Source organism: Canis lupus, chromosome 11, assembly GCF_048164855.1.
Source record: "Canis lupus baileyi chromosome 11, mCanLup2.hap1, whole genome shotgun sequence".
In the NCBI taxonomy this organism is placed as follows: Eukaryota; Metazoa; Chordata; class Mammalia; order Carnivora; family Canidae; genus Canis; species Canis lupus.
In genome coordinates, this window is record NC_132848.1 from 32996549 (window position 1) to 33017942 (window position 21394).

The following is a 21394-nucleotide window of genomic DNA, read 5'->3' on the forward strand; positions in this document are numbered from 1 at the left end:
GGCTATGGGTTTTTGGAGAGAGTATCACAGAGGCAAAGGGTATCCATCCCCAAGGGCATCACATTGTATCAGGAAGGACCTGATTTTCACACATGGCATCACTAGGGACCCTAACTGTCTGTACCTGGTCAGGGCAGTCTTTGCCAGGATTCTCCACTGCAAAGTGACTGTATTCCCCTTTCATGCTGCATTTTTCAGAAGGGTGTCACTGTACCCACCACACACTGGAAAGGGGGAGATTAAGTTCTACTTCCTAATGAGGAGCAGAATCTACATATGAGAGCTCTTAAAAAAAAAAAACATATGAGAGCTCTTCTGTGAGGAGATCTGCTTCTCTCCCCCATTTATTTGTATTTATATATTACATAATTTATTTATATCCACGTAGACTCACTTATATTTATATTATACTTTGGGTTACCATGCAAGGCTCTTTTTTTAAGATTTTATGTATTTACTCATGAGAGACACAGAGAGAGAGGCAGAGACACAGGCAGAGGGAGAAGCAGGCTCCCTGCAGGGAGCCCGATGCGGGACTCGATCCCAGGACCCCATGATCACAACCTGAGCCAAAGGCAAACACTCAAGCCACCCAGGTGCTCCAAGCCATTTGTTCATTTTGTGAGGAATATTTTATTTAAAGATTGATATTATTAGATACTATTAAATGAGCTAAAAATAGATATTGAAATTGATGGAACACTCACCCAGGAACATTGAAACCCATCAAAATGTGAGATACACTGCCCTCTGTGTTGACACAGATATGGGTGCTCAAATGACACATCAGCTCACTCTCTCCTTTTTCTCCATCTTTCCCATGCTGCCTCTGTTACAGCAGGGTGACTTTTAGTAGTTCCCCAGGCCATAAGTACACAGGACTTAGTTATTCAACAAATATGTATTACATGTGGGCTGTAGGGCAGGCACTGCTCTGAGCACTGGTTATACAGTAGTGTGTAAGATTGCACAGGCCTTGCTCTCCATGAGCTTATATTCTAGGGCAGACTGTAGACACTGAACAAGAAAACAAATGGTCAAATTGGTCATTCCAGGTGGTCCAACATGCTATGAAGAAGTCAAAGCAAGTAATCTAAAAGTGACTAGTGCTCATGATCCCAGTTAGAGAAAGAAGACCCTCTTTCTTTCAGTGACTCAGCTAAATGATTCTGTTGACCCTTCTTAAGACACATGTCCACATCTGAACCCATCTTTGTGTTCTTAGGAATGGTCAGAAATGACTCATTGGTCAACCTGAGTCACATGCCCCTGCTTCTGATGGACCAGGCATGACCCATAGCCCCATGAGAATCATGGGAAGAAGGCCATGTCTGGGTCTGCGAGGGGATGATGCAGGACATTCAGAAAAAAGATAGGGGCCACCACTGAAGGTGTCAGCTGGGAACCAGGAAGCCAGCTGCCTTTCCCAGAGCAGTGATTCATATGGTGCCCACCCTTCGGGGCATTACTGATGATTCCACCAAATTGGCAAAATCCCACTGGACTACAAACCCAGCTGCTCCTCAACCAACCTTGGGAGATTCCCTCAGCTAAAGATTCTGTATCATCCCTAGAGGTGGAATCTGCTTCCCTCTATCCTCTCTGTCCCCAGATCAGTAGAGATACTCCCCAGAGGGACACTGTGGGGCTTCTGTGAAATGTGAGTAAAGTCTTAGTAATTAATCCCATAGAGAGAGGGGGAGTACAAGGCCAGTTACATCTGCAAGTCTTAAGTTGGTTGTCTGCAGAGGAGCCACATGAAGACAACACTCGTTGAGGATTCTTAGGCTGTTTGTAGTGCTTTGCCATTTCCTGCAATTGGGCCTGCCAGAAATTCTCCACACATATCAAAATCCAGTTCAAACAGATCGTTAACCCCATTTTATAGCAAAATAAATAAATACATACATACATACATACATACATACATACATACATACATAAAGGAACTGAAAATATGGAACGTGATGGCCATGAGAGACTATAGCCAGATCTCCTCATGGATGCATGACTCTCCCAGCCCTGAGTATTATCAAGAATATCTATTTTCCTATGGTCATTTGTCCTCTCCAACCTCCCCATCCTCAGGCAGGGGAAAAAATAAGAACGGTTACAGATCGCAGAACAAGAAATGGTAGGATACAGGACAGGCCTTGTGCCTTCCTTTTCCAGATGAGGATGCTAAGTAATCACTGAGTCTGGTCTGTCCTCTGCCCCCTTCCTGAGGAATGAATGATGCACTTTTGTCTGGGAAGAATTTTTTCTTTTCTTTCTGGGACTTGTAAAAACCAAGAAGCAATAAGAAGCTGTGTAAAAGGAGACAAAGAGTCACCAGAGCCTTTGTGGCTTGGACTCTGAGTTTCAAACCCACTGTTGTTATTTAATAGCCACTCCGGGTAGTGGTTAGGGGTGAGAAAGGAGGAGGATGAGAGCTGGAATAGAATCTTCCACAATTAGCGGGGCAATAGAAGAAGCGGAGTGGATTCCACGGGCAGTGAGCAAACATTGACCAAGCCTGTCACGATGTGTGCAAAGCTGGACAAAAACAGGCCTTACATTCAGGGAGTCAGCAGTCTGGGCTTTAAATAGGTATAGGGGATGGTGTCACTTTAGATTGTCCACCTCTCATGAACTGAGCGCCAGTCTGCTCCAGGCTCTGCAGCAGATGCCTTTACATTTCTTGTCTCATTGATCCTCGGAAGCAGGCAGTATTATTTCCTTGTATCAGATTAGAAAATAGAGGTTCATTTACATCAAGTGGTTTAGGTGACAGAGCCAAGAGGAAGCAGGGGTAAATTTGCTTTGCTTCTGTGCCTAGCAGCCCTCTTTAGTATCTGCTCAGTATTTTGAACTTGACTAGAAGCGTGGGCCTTACTACCTTACTGGATAGCCCCTGGCTTCATCTCTGGGCTTCATCCTGCCCTTCTGCCTCAGGCTGTGACCATCTGTAGTCCCTTGTTTCAAGTCTTGTTTCTCATTCCTCTTTCCGACATAGAGACTCTGTGTTCACCCTGCCTCCTCAGTTGGCAAGGTGGCTGTTTTGTGAACTCAGAACCTCAATTTCTTCTGTAATTTGATGAGCACCTTCAGTATACCTTCTTGTGCATGCATCCATCAGTCCTGGGCTGGACCACCAACTACAAGGTGGTTGCTGTGACATCCCTTTTGCGGGTGAGGGACTGTCTCCGTGAGACCAGGCAACTTAGTGCGGGCCACCAGCTGATAGGAGCTGGAGCTGTGACTGGCCTGCAGATCTGTCTGCTTGTCCCTTTCTCCTGTGCATCGTAATCCTGAGGATGACAAGGAAAGGGACTTGTGAGACTGTTGTCCTCCTCCTTGAAATACCAAACAAGGGTAAGAACAGAGGGAGCTTAAACTCTTTCAAGAGAAAATGACAAGCTGTTTGGCCCTTACACAAAGAAAGGGGGAATATATTTCCCCATCCTAAAGTCCACATTAATAGGGCTTTTATAAATGATTTGCTGTAGACAGACAGAATGTGAGGATTATAGAGAATGTCATCATCATGATTTCCATTCTTGAAGCAAAGGGCAGCTATTGAATACTAACTACCTGCCAGACACTATGGCACTCAGGAAGAGTAATAAGTCATGCTCCCTGCCAGCCCAGAAATTCACATCCCAGTGCTGCCAGGTGCAGGCTTGTAAATAAATAATTACAAGAGTGTGCAGTGAGTTCTCTACAGAGTTAAGTGCAAGAGTCTATAGAGCACTGAGGAAGGGCCCAGCAACTGCCCCGGTGTTACATAGGAAAGCTTACAGTGAGAATCAGAAAACTTAGTTTGCAGAGGCTTAAAATAGAGGAGTTTAATTTCTTAGCTAAGAATTCTGAGTAGCTATAGACATTGGCTTCTAGACAGCAGGATGTTGACTTTCTCATAGTCATAGGATAGCTGTCATGGTTCCAGTCATCACATCTGTGTTCACAACAAAAAGGTGAGTGGGATGTGAGCAGAATGGCACCTTCTCTGAACCTTATTATTAGGAAATCAAATACATGCTTCCTCATGTATCTTTTTGGGCAATCCTGAATCATATGGCCAACCTAGCTGCAAGGGGGTCTGGGCAATCAGAGCATAGGGTCATCATGATTAGCTTAGACCTTAAATGGATCAGGATCCATTCACAGATGCTGGGAATTACAACTATAAAGTTAGTGTTCTGTCAGGAATGAAGAATGGGGTAGAGGGACAGACCTACTAGGAGGGAACCGTCTGCCACAAGCGGTCAGGCAGAGATTTACAGAAGAGACATGTATTTGAGCTCCGCCATGGAGGTCAAGCAGGCATTCACATGGTAGAGAAGAAGGATATTCTGGGGAGGGGGATAGAGCATATGCAAAGACACACGTCATGAAAGACAGGTTCAAGAAATACTAGGAAGTTCCTCCAGCCTGGACATAGAAAAGAAATTGTAAGCAGGAGTCAGTTTGCAACAGGCTTAACTACCAGGCTAAGGAAGGTCGTAGAAAATCAAGGAAGGTCTTGAGACAGAGACCCGTTTTCCAGATTACCCCTCATTCCCATAACTTGGAAGATACATAGCCCAAGTTCTTGTTCACCTGGCACTTGCACACAGGCTCTGATGTCTTAGCATTTTGGGCACCGTAAGTTACTTTTAGGAACCCTCTGGGTTGTGAGTGCTTCAGAAGCTGAATTTTTGACTGAGCTCTTTCCATAGCCTTGTCCTTGTACCGAGGTCTTGCTTCTACCTTTGAAATGCTTTTTCCTTGATGGGCGATAGAGTCTCGTGTTTCTCCTTTAATCAAGTTGACTTCTGCTGTCTTCCCAGATGATGTTTAAGTTTCCTGAACAGTAATCAATTTCTGTCAATTTCTCTGGCTCACTGCCTGCTGACTCCCAAGTCTGCACACATACTCAGCCTTCACAGACATTTCAGATCCAAATCAGATCACACCCATGGGGCCCCTGGTGCCTGGCAGCTTCTGCAGCCCACCTGGCATGCAACCTGGATGCCTCCTTCTCTGCTTCCTGCCAAGATGGAGGTTCAGCCCCTGTACCTGAGAAGTCCTAAACCATCCTCAGCCTCAGGATCCCAGAGATGAGTGAGGTCCCTGTGCTTAGAAGGGGAAAGTAGGATTCTTTTATGATCCAATAATTCTCCTATAAATTTCATTCATTGCTGTGATCAGAGTCATTTAATGATTACAGACATGAGAGAAATGAGAGAGAGATCCCAAGTATCTCTGTCTCTTTGGATTCAAATCCTGACTCTCTCACTTCCTAGCCATGTAACTTAGGGCAATTTAGTGGACTTTCCCCACCTGTAAGATGGGATAAGGAGACTATCACCTCTACTCTTAAATGAATGTGTTAAATGAGCTATGACAGCAAAGTATTGAGAGGAGTGCTTGGCACATAGGAAACATCTTGTATATGCTAGCTGCTGATAGTAATTACTATTGCCATGCTAATGTGCCTCAGCAAGTAGAGTAAGTTATGATAGTTTCCACCACAAGCCTTGGTAGACTCATACACATTTACCAGCTCTTTGCAAAAATCTATTTCAGGACACATTCTCCATTGTCACTCCCATCTCGTGTGTGAAAGCTTGTCAGCAAATGTCATCTACACCACCGGCTTGCTGCCCCCAAGCCAGCAATGATGGTCCCTCAAGGGACCAGGAAATGACATTTCTCAGTAGTCAGATATGCCCTGATCAAAATTATCAGCAATACTAATCCTGAGTTGGATTTTCCAAAGCAGGCATATGGTTTAATGGAAGGAACAGTGCCTCAGGAGACAGAACCTGGGCATGACTTCTCCCTTTTTTGCTGTGTGACTCTGGGCAGGTCTGGGCCTTGGTCTTTCTCCCTCTGGGCCTTGGTCTCTTTATATTCAGGTGGCCCTGCCCAGCAACCATCACTAACAGTCTCTCTTTTAACATCTCCATAAGACCACGTAGCACACCTGTAATTTAAAATGGATGGTTAACTTAATGTCCTGCTCTCTCTCAGTTGTAAGTTCCAGAAAGAGAGTCGTGATCCCCTGTCCATCTTTGCATTCACGGCCCCTATCAGTGCCTGGCACGCGGTCAGTGCTCATTGTAATATTTACTGAATGAATGAATGATGTGGTAGAAAGAAAAAGATGAGGGAGCAAGACAGACCTGATTTTGTATTAGGACTGGTTACTTACTAGTTGGGTGACCCTGCATTAGGATCGGCTTCAGCATTATTGTCTGTAAAATGGGGATACCACGTTGTTTTGAGGATTGCATTGAAAACATCACATGCACGCACACCAACCACGTCTAGTGTATAGCGGGTATTAGATAAACATAGCTATTATTTACTTCTCTAGAGCCTAGCACAGGGGAGTGGAGTATGCTGTGTCCTGCTAAGGAGAAAAAGGCACATCTGAATATACATTAAGTTTCTCCCTGGTGAGAGACTAAAATTTTTTGAGCCAGACGCACATCCCTCAGCCTTCTTGCTGGCTTAGCACTCAGCAAGCACCAGGATCTCGGTCGGAGTGAGCCTTTGAGTAGGCTTCCCTGTTGCTGGGTCGCCAAGTTGCAAAGGGTTTTCCAGAACCCCCTTGACCTGCCAGCAACCACATCATCTTCTCCCCCTTCCTTCGTTCAACCTTTGCTGCTTTCTGTAGAACACCAGGTAGCAGTATCTACCTGGAGGCAATAGACAGACCCAGAGCACTGTCCAGGCACAGAGCAGAACAAGACATGGTGGGATAAGAGGTGGCCTGGAAGGGGTCGGGGCTACCTGGAGACTTGGGTCCTCATCATAGTCTTGCCCCTGTCCAAACACCCCGTGAGATCTTAGGTAAGCCAGCTCCTCTGTAAGCCTCACTGCCCTCATCTGCAAAGCATTCAGCCCATTGATGCCGTGCACGACAGCAGTAAGGAACCTGGGACTTCAGGTGTAGCACCGGCTTCATGTCTCAGCTCTGCCCCTTACCAGCTGTGAGTTACAGACAAGCCTGGTACCATCTTTGTAAAAAGGACAGTGGGATCCAAATGGGCTTTATCTGGGGGATTTAATGACACAGTGTCTCCAAAGTCCCTGGCAGATTTGTGCACAAGGAGTAAAGATTTGTTTGTCTGGGGACCCAGAGGCTAGCCCTTATTTTTACTTCCTGTAAGTTTCTCCCTGTTGAGGAACTTCATGTTTCCTGAGTCAGTTGCACATCCATCAGCCTTCCTGCTCGCTCAGCACTTGGCAAGCACCAAAGTCTCTTGCAGTAAAGACATGATCCCCACAGGGTGTGAGTGACACCAGCTTGCATGCAATTATTTTAATGCGTGGCCCAGGACCTTCTCATGCCCGAATTGGTGTATTCTCAGGGGAGAATCTTCCCTCTCCTTCCTTCTCACATCCTTCAAAAGGCACAGGAAGAGAACACATCCTGCATGCTCTTCCTTCCCTGAAATGCAGGCGCCGCCAAGTGGCGTCATTCCAGGGACGGTCTGCTGGCCCTTCTGCACCATCCTGAATGCTTAACCCGCTTCCTTGCTTATTGCTCCGGTGGACTTCATGCTGGCAGGGTTCGGAGAAAGAGGATGCAGAATGCTGGTAGGCAGGCTGCTGCCATCATGTTTGAGGGGAGAAGAGAACCCACAGAATATGGGGCCATCCTGGCTTGCAGGCACTGGGCTAGGCGTTTGTTTTAAACCTCTTAACTCCTTTGGGGAGTTGGGTTTACTGGTTCCCACCTTACACATGAAGAAACTGAAGCCCCAAGGAATAAAACGAGCTGCCCAAGGACACAGTTAGTGAAGAGCATAGAGCATAGCTGAGATTCACACCTAGGCTGGCCTGACGTCCCCGGTTCTTGCTCTGCCCTTACACCATCCTGGTCTTGGGAGGCTGTGGCAGGTATGGTTTGTACTCAGTGGGTTTCCCGTTGTTGCCATGAGAAGAGGGACTTGGTCTTGCAGACCAGCATTTACCAAGCCAGCGTCGAGGGCTGTGGCTGCCGTACATCCAGGAGACACTGAGAGGGCCCCACTCTCTACTCTGAATGCTGGCTCTGTTCAGGCTCCTGCAGACAGAATGTGGCTAAAGGAGGGAACTAGGGAGGAACCGAGCTCTGGACACCCCATTCCTTCCTCTGTGTCACCGTCAGCTATGCTGGTCCCCCCACCACAGGCGGCAAGTGGGGGAAAGGGGAGAGTGCATTCATATCTTCTGTAACGTGACAAGGCATGAGCAGGGAAGTTTTTAAAACCTGGCTTCTCCTGTTCTCCCCGTGTGGACAGAAGAACATGGGCTTTGGAATCAGGTTTATTCAGACTTAATTTTGAATCCCGGTTCCCATGTTTACCAAGTTTGTGGCCTTGGGCAAGTCACTTCTCCAGGTTCTTCATCTCTAAGATTGCATTCCTCATGCAGGGCACCATGAGGATTAAAAGAAGACCGTGATTATAAAGCTGATGGCAAAGGGTGCTCCCGCCCGGCCCCTGCCCAGCCAGCTCCCCCGCCCAGGGCACGAGCTGTCCCTGCTGGCTGCTCTTCTGGCCCTCGCAGCCTGCATTCCTGTCTTGTCTGTTATGATCAGAGCATCATACTCAAACCCAGGGTTAGTGATTTCCCCCTCAGTGAGGTCCCCAGTGCCACAGCTGAGTTCTGACCATGGCCTGCATGGGGCTGGGCTCTCCCCGCACCCTGCTCACACTTTTGGCCTCATCTCCCACCCAGCACCTGCACTCCGGCCGCAGCACCTGACTTTGTATTGTCCCACGGGTCTTCCCTCTGCCGGCACTGTGCCACCACCGTCCCCTCCATGCTGGCCTCTGCCTCCTGGGGAGCTCTGGTTCATCGTTCAAGCCCCAGCACAGGCATTGAGCTACCTATTCATAACTCTGGTTCCCATTGACCCTCTCTTCACGAATCACATTCTACGCTCTGTTTGTAGACACATCTCTGGCCAACCACCAGCCAAGCAAGGGCAAGCACCGTCAACAGAGGTGGCTGTGCCTCTCTCAACCCAGTGCACCCCAGGCACATCCTCGCAGGCCTTTCTGGGGTGCTCACCTTGTGCCAGACACTCCTTGCCTGCATTACGGGTATTGACGAGTTGATTTTTCACGGCAGCTATATGATACAGTGTATCCGTCGGCCCTGGCTGGAGGCAGAAAGCATCCCCATTATTCAAACAGAGAATTTAATCTTTAAAAATAGCAACTTAGACATAAAGTGTTGATTTGGTAACTAAAAAAGCAAAAATAGGAAATAGCAGGAAAGAGTTACTGCCCCTGGCGCTGAAGGAACAGAGGGGAGGTAGGAATCATTACATGGGGCTGGCTCCCAGACCTGGGCTGGGGGCTGTAGGCAGCTCTGAGGCAGACCAGGAGGTGCATGCTGCATGCTGGAAAAGCTGCAAAATGCTTCTAGCTGCTGCTAAACGAAGGAAGTGTCACTGCTGCCTTGAAGAACGGAGGTAGGGTGATGCTTGCAGGGACAGGAAGCAACAGGAAGGCCACCTTCCTTTCTCCTCCCCCAGACTCCCAGTCTATCTGGCAGCACCCAGCAGGAGGCGGCTGGCAAGGTAGCAGTAGGGTTTTCAGAGTCCCCACCTCAGCATCAGGAGGCTTGGAGCTGAGAGACAGAAGCTTAAAAGCTGGCACAAGCAGGAACTTTTGCTTTCCCCAGTTCACAGACAAGGAAACTGAGGCACAGACAGTAAGTCACTTGCCCAAGAGCAGAGGCAGGATTGGAACCCGGGCCATGTGGCCTCAGCGCCCTTCCTCTTCACCCCTCAGTTGTAAATGGTGAATGAATGAGTGAGCGAGTGAATGGACAGGCCCCCCCCCCAATAGTGCTTAGGCCCATGCCACCTGCCTACCTCCTTGTCACCCCCCCAGGTCATTCACTGGAACTCCCCCAAGAAGCTGCGGGTGAAGAACAAGCATGTGGAGTTTTTCCGCAACCTCTATCTGACCTTCCTGGAGTACGATGGAAACCTCCTGAGGCGAGAACTCTTTGGCTGCCCCAGCGAAGCAGACGTCAACAGCGAAAACGTAAGAGGCTCGTGGGGCCCTGGATGGACGAGCCGCACCCTTGCCCCTGGTCCCATTGGGATGGGGTGGGGACACTGGTGCTCCAGCGTCTCCCCTGCTCCATGCTCATCACTGCAGGCAGAGAGGGGGTACGCTCAGCCCCGATGAGGTGCACTAACTGGTTCCTTTAGGGGTAGTGTAGGTGGAGAAAGCGTTAGGTACAGGCTCCAGGCATAGCTAGCACCTGTATCTTCCTGTGTCTTCGCTGCTGATAATTTTTTCCTACCTTATACTTCATGTGATGTGCATAGAAACCCTCTTTCTTCCCCCAATCTGAGTGCAGAGATTGAGGCACAGCAGGTTGCTCACAGCAAGCAAGGAGCAAGGTTGGAAGTGATTTGAAGTTCTGGGGAGCAGGAAATGGGGAAGCCGCACACTGTCATGGAAGAAGGCAGGGCATGCTGGGTCAGGCTGACCTGGGCTGGCTTTAATCCCTTCCAGTTACCAAGTACATGACCCCCAGCAAGTTACTCACCCTCTCTGTGCTTCCGTTTCCTCAACCACCAAAGGAGATGTAAAACTTAAAGGCGGGTTTTGAATTGCATTTAGAGCACCTGGCTCAGCATCTGCCATATGTTAGCTGCTCAATAAATATTTTCTCTCTTTCCTTGACCCTAAGTATTAGAGATAGAAGTGATTGTTCATTCAGTGAACATTTCCTGAGGGCCTCCCTGTTCTGAGCCCTGAGCATGCATAGGTAAAACAAAGGACGATGGTCCCCTGCTGTTGTGGTGCTAATATTCTCATGGGGGAAACACACTTGATAACTATGAATGTTCAGGAAAAATGATCAGCCAGTGGCAGGTGCTACATGGTGGCATATTAATGAGCAGCTGAGCTACTCCACTGGTTTGCAGGGGCCAGGGTGGGGTGGGGCAGAGGGCAGCTTCTCTGAGAAAGTGGTGTTCCATCTGAGTCCTGAATGACAAGAAAGAGCCAGCCATAGAACAGCAAAGGATGAGGGAAATACAAATCAAAGCCACAGTGAGATACCCCCTCACGCCTGTAAAGATGTTTGCTCCCAGAGAACAAAAGATAATGAGAAATGGTTAGATGTAGAGAAGTTGGAACACTGTGCACTGTAATACGATGCTGTGGGTGCTGTGCAAAACAGTATGGAGGTTCCTCAAGAAATTACAGAGAGACCTGCCCTATGACCCAACATCCCACTTCTGGTGTGCTTCCAAAAGAATTGAAATCAGGATCCTGAGGCAGTATGTGCATTGCCGTGGTCACTGCAGCATTACTCTTGATGGCCACAGGTGAAAACAGCCCAGTGCCCATCGACATCACAGATGAATGGATAAAACGCCATGTGTATGAACAATAGGATATTGTCCAACCTTAAAAAATAAGGATATCTTACCATTTGTGACAACATGGGTGAACCACGGAGATGTTATTATGCTAAGGAAAGAAGCCAGTCACAGAAGAATAGATACCGCATGATGCCCCATGTGTGAGACATCTAAAATAGTAAATGCACAGATGTAGACAACAGAATGCTGGTTACCGGGGAGGGGAGAGGGGTTATGGGGAGCTGGTGTGTTTAGTGGGTATAAAGTTAGAGTTACACAACAGGAGTAAGTCCCAGAGATTTCCTATGCTGCACGGTGCTTGGAGTTAACAGGGTGTGGTGCTCTTAAACATTTTAAGAAGTTGGATCTCATGTGTTAAGTGTTCTTAACACACACACAAAAAAACTAAGAAACTTCTGGGGGTGATGGATAATGTGTATTACCTTGATTATAGTGAAAGTAGCATGAACGTAACACGTCTAAACTCCAAATTGTTTTCATTATGTTAACTTTTTAATTTGCCATTTAATATGCTATGTTAATACGCCGTCTCCCCATTTCAGTAAAGCTGGGGAGAGAGGTGGAAGAGCAAAGGAAGTACATTCCAGGTCGGGGGGAGTAGCTAGTACAAAGGCCCTGGGGCAGGCCACAGCCAACATGAAGACCTGCAGGATGGCCAGTGTGCCCAGGGGCTGGAGCCCAGGGAGGAGAACGGCAGATGCTGAGCATCAGAAGGGCAGAAGGCCGAGTGGAAGGATGTTGTGAGCAGGTGAAAGAGTCAGAATTTCCTTTTATTACTATTATCGTTATTATTTATATTCTTATCTTGGATGTCAGGAGAATTCCTTTAGTTCCCAGCGTCAGGGGATGGTGTCTACGGAAGGTCTGGAGGACGCACTCACCTGGCCCTTTACCAGGGTGACTGGTCCCACGGCCACCCTGCCCTCTGGCATCTGCTCCCAGGTCACAGTGGAGTCCCCTTGAGCTCTGGGCCTTCTCCACATCACCTTCCATGCCTTTGTCAGTGTCTGCCCTTCTCCACCACTGGCAGTAGAGAAAAGAATACCATTAAGCACTTGAACTCTGGCTCAGAGTCTGGAAAGCACTTTAGAGGTTTCAACAAATGCTGTGTTCTTCTGGTTTTGCCATCCTCTCTCTACTCAAATCAGTATTTGCCATCATCATCAATATCTGAGTGCCCATTCGGCACTTTTTCCCTCAAACACTAAAATGAAAACTGTTCTCTCACCTTTGTTTTTTCCTACATGGAAAAGACTCAATAAAAAGCCTTGGCAGGATGAAGCCACCAGTTAATTGTTCTATCAGTGTGCTCCCCAAGTGCACTGTTGGGCATCTTACAAAGTGGGACTCCCTTTATAAACTACCCACTTGCACCTCTTTCCCCTGCTGGGTCATCAGAGTGGGGAAGTCATCGGTGGTCCTTCTCCTAATCTGACTGTATTTATTTGCTCAATAAGCATGCATCAGTGCCAGCCACCTGCCAGACACCCTGCCAGGCCACCCAGGTTGAACTTACAGGCTGACTCCATCCCTATACATAAATCGCTTGTCATGTAACAAATGTTAGAGATGCCAAGAGGATGGTCACCTTGGGTCCAGGGGGGGCCATGAGCAAGAGGGCAGCCTTCCCTGAGCACTCACCACAGCTGTTGTCCCAAACACTCTGCCCTTGACTGTGCAATAGCCACAACCACCACCTTTGTTTCTTCTGCATTCCAGTCCCATTCCTAAAGCAGGGCCTTTGTGCTTGCTTCCCCTCTGCCTGGAACACCCTGCCCCTTAGCACCCACCTGTCTCAGAGGTAGCATCCTCAGAAACTTGCCCCCCTCCCCTAACAGGGGCATCCAGTGATGCTATAAGTCACTGTGATGTGCCCCATTTTCTTTTTATCAGAGCACACACTACTATGCACAATTAGTTGGTTCATGTAATTGTCTCCTATCCCTCCCCACCCCCCCCCGGAAAAGAAGAGCAGAATATATAAGACCCTTAGAGACTTTGCCTGTCCTGTTCACCTCTGGGGACTCCTTCCTGTAGCAGAGAAGCAAGCACATCATAAGCACTTAACAAATATTTATTGAACGGGTTGAACAAATAATAGAGACAAAGGAAGTACCAGGTGAGGGGAGAGCAGATGGAAAAGCAGGGAGTCCAATGAGAATATGCTGGTAGTCAGTTTCCTAGAGCACAGACCTGTTAGGAGTGACAAGGAATGAAGCCGACCGGAGGGGCCTTGGCTTTGCTTAGTTTAGACTGACCCTGTCAGCAGTGAGGAGCCACCAAAGGGCTTTAATCATGGTCAGATTTACATTTGAGAGAAATCACTCCGTGTAGAGAATACAACGAGAAGGACAGATTGGAGGCAGGGAGGCCAGTTAGACCATTGCTACGTCCCAGGCAAAGAGATGGCAATGGGGCTCTGACCTAGGGCAGCAGCGGCAGGGATCAGAGAACAGGTGGGTTGCTTTGTGGGTGCTAAGACAGGGGCAGATACAACTCCCCCTCACAAATCAAGAGGGTAGGTCCCTGTGCCCTGCTGCAGCCAGGTTCCTCTGGCCAAGCCCACCCCCAGAGAGGGGCTGGGACAAGCAAATTGTAACTTTGGGTCCCCGAACATTGTGTCCCTGGGGGGAGTTCCACCCTCTGGCCCTTTGCAGCATGTCGAGTGTTAGGCAAACACAGCCAGAGGGAAAGCATAAGATCCTGGATCTGGGCCAAAGCTAAATGCTCCCAGCCCTGGGGGTGAGGTCGTTAGAGCTTTGACAAGCGCACAGAGGGTGGCAGTGTCAAAGAAATGATGTTGGGAACCTCTTCATAGGACTGCAGGCCCTAGAGGGGAAAGGTCTCCAACAGCAGTGTCTCAGGCAGATAGTCCTTCAAACAGGCACCAGCTGCAGGGCTAGTGATCCAGGGGAGCGGTGCAAATCAAAGTCTGCTCCAGTGAGGGATGCAGACAAGCGGGGGTCATCCTCCCGTGTGAGGAGCACCAGACCAAGACGGCACTTCAGTAGCCCAAGAGAAGGGCATTTCACCGGTAAGGAAGAGCAGGTGCATCACAGGAGACTCCCTGGAGGAGGGAGGATTTGAAGGCTAAGAAAGGTGGACCTAGTGGGAAGGAGGGAGCAGTGGAGACCCGAGGTGAATGGGAACAGGGCACATTCAGGCGAAGGCAATGTGAGGGCATAAGCAGTTGCACAAGATGGTTATTATTTCTTCACCGGGGAGGTGATGATGGTGGTGATGATAAGATGGTGGGCTCCCCTGTCATCACAGATCACTCATTCAGGAGACACGTGACTCAGAGAAGTCATGTGAGTGCTCTGAGGGTCACCATCTGATAAATGGGGACGGTGATGCCTTTGTCACAGTGTTTCGTGGACACTTTATGTTAAATCACCATAAATGGGACTCAGCACCAGGAACACAGTGTTCACTGAGGTGCATTTTTTCACAGATCACGATACTGAACCCATCTGAGATTGGGCCCAAACCTGTTGTTCCACGAATGGTCTTCAGGTTTTGTTAACATTTTTCCTAGGCAGAACTCCAGAGAGGGGAGCTACAGCGTTGCTTAGAGCTCTGTCTATAAGCATCCCAGGGGCTGTCGCTTTAGCTCTGGGCCACACAATCCCAAGTGGATTTCCCACCAATTAAGAGACTCTGGGTAGGAAGGGGAGGCCTTTGGGCTGACCCTCCTGCTGAAGAGAATACACAAGTAAATTCAGGAAGCCAGTGTGAAGCTACGATGGGAGAAGCAGCCCCCATTTTAGATTCTGTGTTTGGGGTTCTTCCTCTAGGACGAGATGGTTTGGTTTGGAAGAGCAGCCTCCATCTGTGGTTTAGATAGGCAGTAGCTGATGGGACACACAGCCTGTCCTGTCCCATGACATCTCTCCATTTTCCTCAGCAACCTTGCCCCTCAGGTCTATCCAGGGAACCCTGGGACTCCACAGAACACAGGTGGATAAGCCCAGATGTTCTCCACCCCAACTCCGTGCAAAAATCCTGCTACAGCATCTCTAACAGGCTTGCATCCGGCCTCCGCTGGAATCCTCCCAAAGACAAGAAGCTCATCACTTACAACAGCTTCCTCCACTGCTGGGGAAAGCTCCAGATGCTAACCCATTCTTCCTCATGATGAGTGTAGTCTTCCTGTCTGTAAGGAACCCATTAATCTGAGTCCTGTCCTCTAGAGCAGAGAAAAATAAGGGCACCCTACCCCCTGGCATCCCTGACAGCCTGGCAGCTAGGGTAGCATGTTTCCATACATTGGTTATTTGGAAACATGCAGCTCTTCCTAAGCACTGTATTTGTAAAGCGATGCTGTATCATCAGGAGAGCCTTGTTCCACCTAAGGGTATTTTCCAGATAAAGGAAGCTCACCTTTTAAAATGCAGAGTTATTAGAATATATACATTTGAATCCATTTGGATGGGAATCTTGGTCAAACACATATGCCCCCTTTGGTAACCTAAGTATACGAAACTCAGTTTGCAATTTTCAGTAAGATCACTCTGGCTAGGCTGAGGGGGCAGGAATTGGCTAGAGGAAGGAGGATGCTATTTATCCTGGCAGGAAATGGCCTCGGACTATCCTGCTTATTCTGCAGATTCCTTTCTGACAGCTGTCACTTTGAGTTCATCAGCTTCAGAACAACCCTTTCTGGGCTCACCTCCCTGTTCCTCCTTCCTCTGGCAGCTGAGGAAAGAAAAACCAATGGTATGTAAGTTGGAAAGACCCAAAGTAGAAGAATCATGCGCTGTTGTGGTAGAAGTTCAATTATGAGACATAGCAAACCTCCAAAATGTGCAAACAAAGCAAAAAACAAACAAACAAAAAAAAACGACCCCAGTGAGCTTTGACCTGTACGTGGAATTGTAAATCAATGGACAGTGTCTGCAGACTTAGAGCTTCTTTAGCCCGTGTCCACAGCAGACCTCGTGAATCGATGGCCCAGCCCATTCCACTCGGGCTCAGCCCTGTTCCCAGCATCCTTGCCAAACCGCCCTCCAGGAAACCAGTACCAGCGTCCAAGTGATGACACAGGAGACTCGGAAGCCTGTTGAGTCTGTGTCCCTATGCTAGACGTTCACCACTCTATCTCCTAGCCTGGAGTCAGCTCTCTGCGTCGCTTCAAGACCTTCCTCTGCTTTTTTTAGCCTCTGCCGATTGGGGTTTCCTGCAGGGAAAGAGAAAAGGAAGTGCAACTTTAATCTTCACCCCAATCGAGGGAGGTAGGCTTTATGAGTCACATTTCACAGATAAGGAAACCAAAGCTCAGAAGGGATGAGTTACTTGCTCAAAGTCAAACAGTTCCTATATGGTGGGCCACGATTGGAAAGCAGGTCTGTGTAACTCAGAAGTGGTAACTGGGGCCATGCTTCCCAAGTGGATGGAGCTCCATGGATAAGATGAATATAATGAGAACTACAGGTTACTTGGTGATGGTTCTAGTGGTTTTTACTTTTACAACCATCTCTTACTCTTTCACAAACCCTGCAAGGTAGTGATCACCTCCATTTCTAGAGGAGGAACTAGAAGCTCAGAGAAGTGAATTCCTAGAACAGGTAGTGGCAGCCCTGGAACTCGTGTGAAGCTTGACCCATGGCTGAGTGGTCTTTGTGCAAATATTTATAACTCTTCGGTCTACACCTGCAGTACCTGGCCTGTACCCCAGCACCCCTGTGTCCCAGGCCTCCTGACTTAATTTTTCTGTATAATATGTACCACTAACTCAATAGATTATATTCTTGACTTCTTTATTTTGTTGATTGTGTCTTTCCCTATGAGAATGGAAGCTCTGTGACTGCAGGGATTTTTACCTGTTTCATTCATCAATATATCTTCATGCCCGTAAAAGATTACCTGGCACCTGGTATGTGCTCAGTCAATTTTGGTGAACACATGAACTATTGTTAAGTCCTTTTCTTTTTAAGATTTTATTTATTTATTCATGAGAGACACACACACAGAGAGAGAGAGAGAGGCAGAGACACAGAGGGAGAAGCAGGCTCCATGCCGGGAGCCCGACACGGGACTCGATCCCAGGACTCCAGGATCACGCCCTGGGCCAAAGGCAGGCGCTAAACCTCTGAGCCACCCAGGGATCCCTAAGTCCTTTTCTTGAAACATCTGTGGAGTGCTGGAAAGATCCCTGTACTTGGAATCAGAACACCTGGCCTGAGAACTAGATCTAGGACTTCAGGGGTAACTCTCCCCTCCCACGGCCTCAGTAATCTCACCTGTGAAAAGGTCAGGAAATAATCCCAGCCTAGGCTGTCATGAGAGTTGATGCGGTTAAGGTGTATGGAGTGTCGCACATCCGCAGTAGGCCTGGTTCCGAATGTGGGCCGAAAAGCTCATCCTGACACCTGAGATCCTGCCTCCCCTCTGGAAGGAGGGTTTCCAGACTCAACTCCCTCATCCTACAAGAGTTTTGGGCAGTCTGTGCGGCCATGTTCCCTGATACCAAGCCCACCAAGAAGAAAGGACCACAGCATCACCGTGGCTCAATTAGAATTTAAAAATAAGACATATATAAGCAGACTCTATAAACACTTTGCAGCATCAGTCTGCACGGCAGTGCCAGGGAACAGATGGCTCTGTGGAAACAGCTGTATCCCAGAGAAACCCCAGAGAAAAACCAGAAAGCATTATTGCTGTCACGTGCAAGCTGCGTGTCACCAGCTCTTTAATCACACAGTGGGCAGCAGAGCCCTCGGGTGGCCAGCACCAGAGCCCTAAGACAGGCTGCCCAAGGCCAGCCTCCAGGGGCCCTCCACAGGCTTGTTAAGCTCTAGAGCCCAAAAGTCACAGCGTTTGCCTGGGAGGCCAGGGGAGAGAAGAGAGGGAAGCGCCATGGGGTCAGGATCCTGGAGAGATGTTTCTGGGCTGCAGGCGCCCCATCGTGGCCTGTCTGCTTTGTTCCCATCAAGCTCCAACTTGTACACATCCCTCATGCATGCCCCTAGGCTCTGGTTGTAATCCATCCAAATAGGTCCTGTCCCCTCGTGTATGTTTGCTTATGGCAGCTCCCTGCCCTCTGCTTCTGGCACACTCTCTCTGCTAGCCAGCTCCTTGTACAGTACCTAAGAGGGCAGCCCTGGAGCAAGACTGCCACAGGTAAAATCTGAGGAGTACTTAGATGAGAGTTCAGGCCATATGCTTAAACTCTTTGTGCCTCAGTTTCCCCATCTATAAAAATGGGAGTCTAACTAGTCCGCCTGATAGGCTCAGTGAAGACTAAATGACTCGGGACAGCTGAAGAGCTGTGGTCAGTGTGGCACACAGCACATGCCCACACCTCTGCCCCCCCCCATTAAGTTTCGTTGGTATATGAATATGCAGTATTATGATTGCTAACTCACTTCATTTTTTTAAGATTTTATTTATTTATTTATTTATTTATTTATTTATTTATTTATTTGAGAGAGAGAGAGAACACGAGTGAGCATAAGTGAGGGGAGAGGCAGACTTACCCGCTGAGAAGGGAGCCTGATATGGAATTGATCCCAGGTGCCTCTACTAAGTCACTTCTTTATTTCCCCACCCAGACTGTGTGAACAATTTAAGCATAGAAACTGGGGTTCATTCCCCATTCCTAGCACAGGGCTTAGCATACAGTGAGGGCCTATTGTATGCTGTTTACAAATTAATACTGGTACCCAGGAGGGAAGAGACTAGGCCTTTTCCTCATTATTTCCTTAGAGCCTGAGTGCTAGAAAGATTCTCTCTGAACCTTCTCTATATAGCCCTAAACCCATGCCTTTCCCCTCCCGTCAAAGAAGGAAAGTGGCCCATTGTTGGCTTTCCTTAGTAAATGTTTTGAGCTTCCAGAACTTTGTTGATTAATACACCCATGAGCTAGTAATCTTTCCCTACCTGTTTGAGTGGTTTAATAAAGCTTTCCTGCTTCATGGAAAGCCACAGGGAAGAGCCCTGAGGTAGGTTTCAGGAGATATGCGTTAAGAGTCCCAGTTCTCCAAGCAAATCAACTAAGGGCAGTAGGGCAGCCCTGCCTGTCTCACTCAGATATTGGGAGGAACAGATGAAGTCAAGGGTATCAAGGCAACAGAAAACTGAAGGTAAATGTTGAAAGTATAAAGCAGCATTCTGGAGAGTTACTTTACCCACAAGAATCTTCCACCCATGCTGCCAAGGCATCAGAAAGAGCAGTGTCATAAGAAGTAGACTCTTTACTTGGTCCGTTGTACTCAGTCTTCATCACTCACTGGCTAGAAGAGGCAAGCAGGTGTGTTAAAGTATCACAAGCAGTGGTGAAATGGGCTCAGCATGCTAGAAGTGTATTTCTCACATCGGCCCAAATGGATGTTTGTGATTGGCAGGTGGCTTTTCTCCAGATTCAGGGGGCCAAAATCCTTCCAACATGTGGCTCTGCCCTCCACAGAGCCTTGGAGTCCTCTCCTGGATGCCCTTGCTCTGGCCAACAGAGAGGAAGGTGCACAAGTCAGAGCCTTGAAAGTGGTAACCATAGTAGCCAGAACTTGCCCATATTCCACTGACCAGACTTGGCCAGTTACCTTACCAGAAGGAAAGCTGGGAAGGCAGCCTGGCTGTGCACTCAGGAAGAGAAGAGAACATGAATCTTGGTGCATACAGAAGGTCTCCGCCACGGCAGGGAGTGCATGCGTTCAGCATGGTCCCTGTAGTCATAGAACCATCTAGCATTAGAACTGGAAAGAGCCCCAGAGATTGACTAACAAGGCATTGTAGTGACTTGATTACGCACAAGAACGTGGGGAAAATACGCCTGGAGGTAATATCCCAACTCTCACTGTGTGACCTTGAACAAGTGGCTAAACCTTTGAGATGATGAATGCTTTCATCTGTAAACAAGGTGGACAGTAGTTGTCCCTAAGCCGTGGAGTCAGCGTGAGTATTAAATGAGAAAGTGCCTGCAAAGCTCCCCGCACGTTCCCTGACCCTATTGAGCGCTTGATCCTTGAGAGCCACTTTTATGAAACCCAAACTCTGTCTTACAAATCGGAGAAATGACTTGCTCAAGGTCACATTGAAAATGAGTGTCAGAGGAATCAGGTCTGAGTTTCCGGTTATCCCCATAACCTCTCTCTGTAGCTTTTCTTGCCTTTGAAGAAGGCTGGAGCCATGGACGCACTTCCAACCCCTCTGAATCCTCAGGCATGACCAGCCATCATCTCTGATAGCTCAGAGGTCAATCCAGGCCACTGTCCTTAAGGATGGGAAGAAATAAATGCAAACTGCTTAAAGGGCCATTTTCCCTTGAGTCCAAATCTCCCTGTGCCTCAGCTGGCTGCCCAAAGAAGCAATTTAGCAAATGCATTTTATCTCAGGAGAAATCTGTCTTTTGTTTCTGTGACTTGCTTGTCAGGAAGCCTCCTACTCCCCCCTGGCCAGAGTATGGAGTGCGGTAGCGTTCAGACCCTGTTAATGAAATCCCTCCCTCCAGCTCAGCATCTCCCTGGAGAAATCACCCATAGTTTGGGTGGAAAAGAGGTAGTTTTTAAGCTGCTCCAACCTTCCCCTTGAGATAACATCAGCCATGCAGTCAGCAGTAAGAAGTCCTAGATTAGAATTTGAAAAGGTACATAATGCAATCATAATCACATGACTTAGGTTTTGTGTAGCACTTTACAGTTTACAAAGCAGTTTAACACGCATTAACTCCTTTGAGAAAATTGCAGGGAATTTGTTAAGTACCGAAAAGTATAAAGAAGCCAATAAGATTCATCCGTGAATTCACCAGGCAGAGAAAAGCTTTGTTAACACTGTAATGTGTTCCCTTTGCTCTATTTTCTGTGTGGCTTTTTGTTTGTTTGTCTTTTTGCTGTATTGGGATCATACTGCATATGCATTTTTATGGCCTGCTTTTTCATGGAGCATTGTGTCTTCCACGGTCTCTTTGATCCTTGCATCTATCCCTGGGGAGAGGAGTCACTGCACTGCCAAGGTGTCCCTTATGTGAGGTCCCAAGACTGTATTCTCAGTCTGGAACTGTTTCTCCTGAGCCGTGCAACT

General features: G+C 48.1%; 1 protein-coding gene across 4 annotated transcripts in view; it reads left to right on the forward strand.

The window, feature by feature from the left end:
- LARGE1 (LARGE xylosyl- and glucuronyltransferase 1) overlaps positions 1-21394 on the forward strand; it is a 521069-nt gene that overhangs the window by 456011 nt on the left and 43664 nt on the right. For all 4 annotated transcript variants that reach the window (XM_072844187.1, XM_072844185.1, XM_072844186.1 and 1 more), the window contains one exon: positions 9864-10019. In XM_072844187.1, the coding sequence (XP_072700288.1) occupies positions 9864-10019 (156 nt within the window). The remainder of the gene's footprint in view (positions 1-9863; positions 10020-21394) is intronic.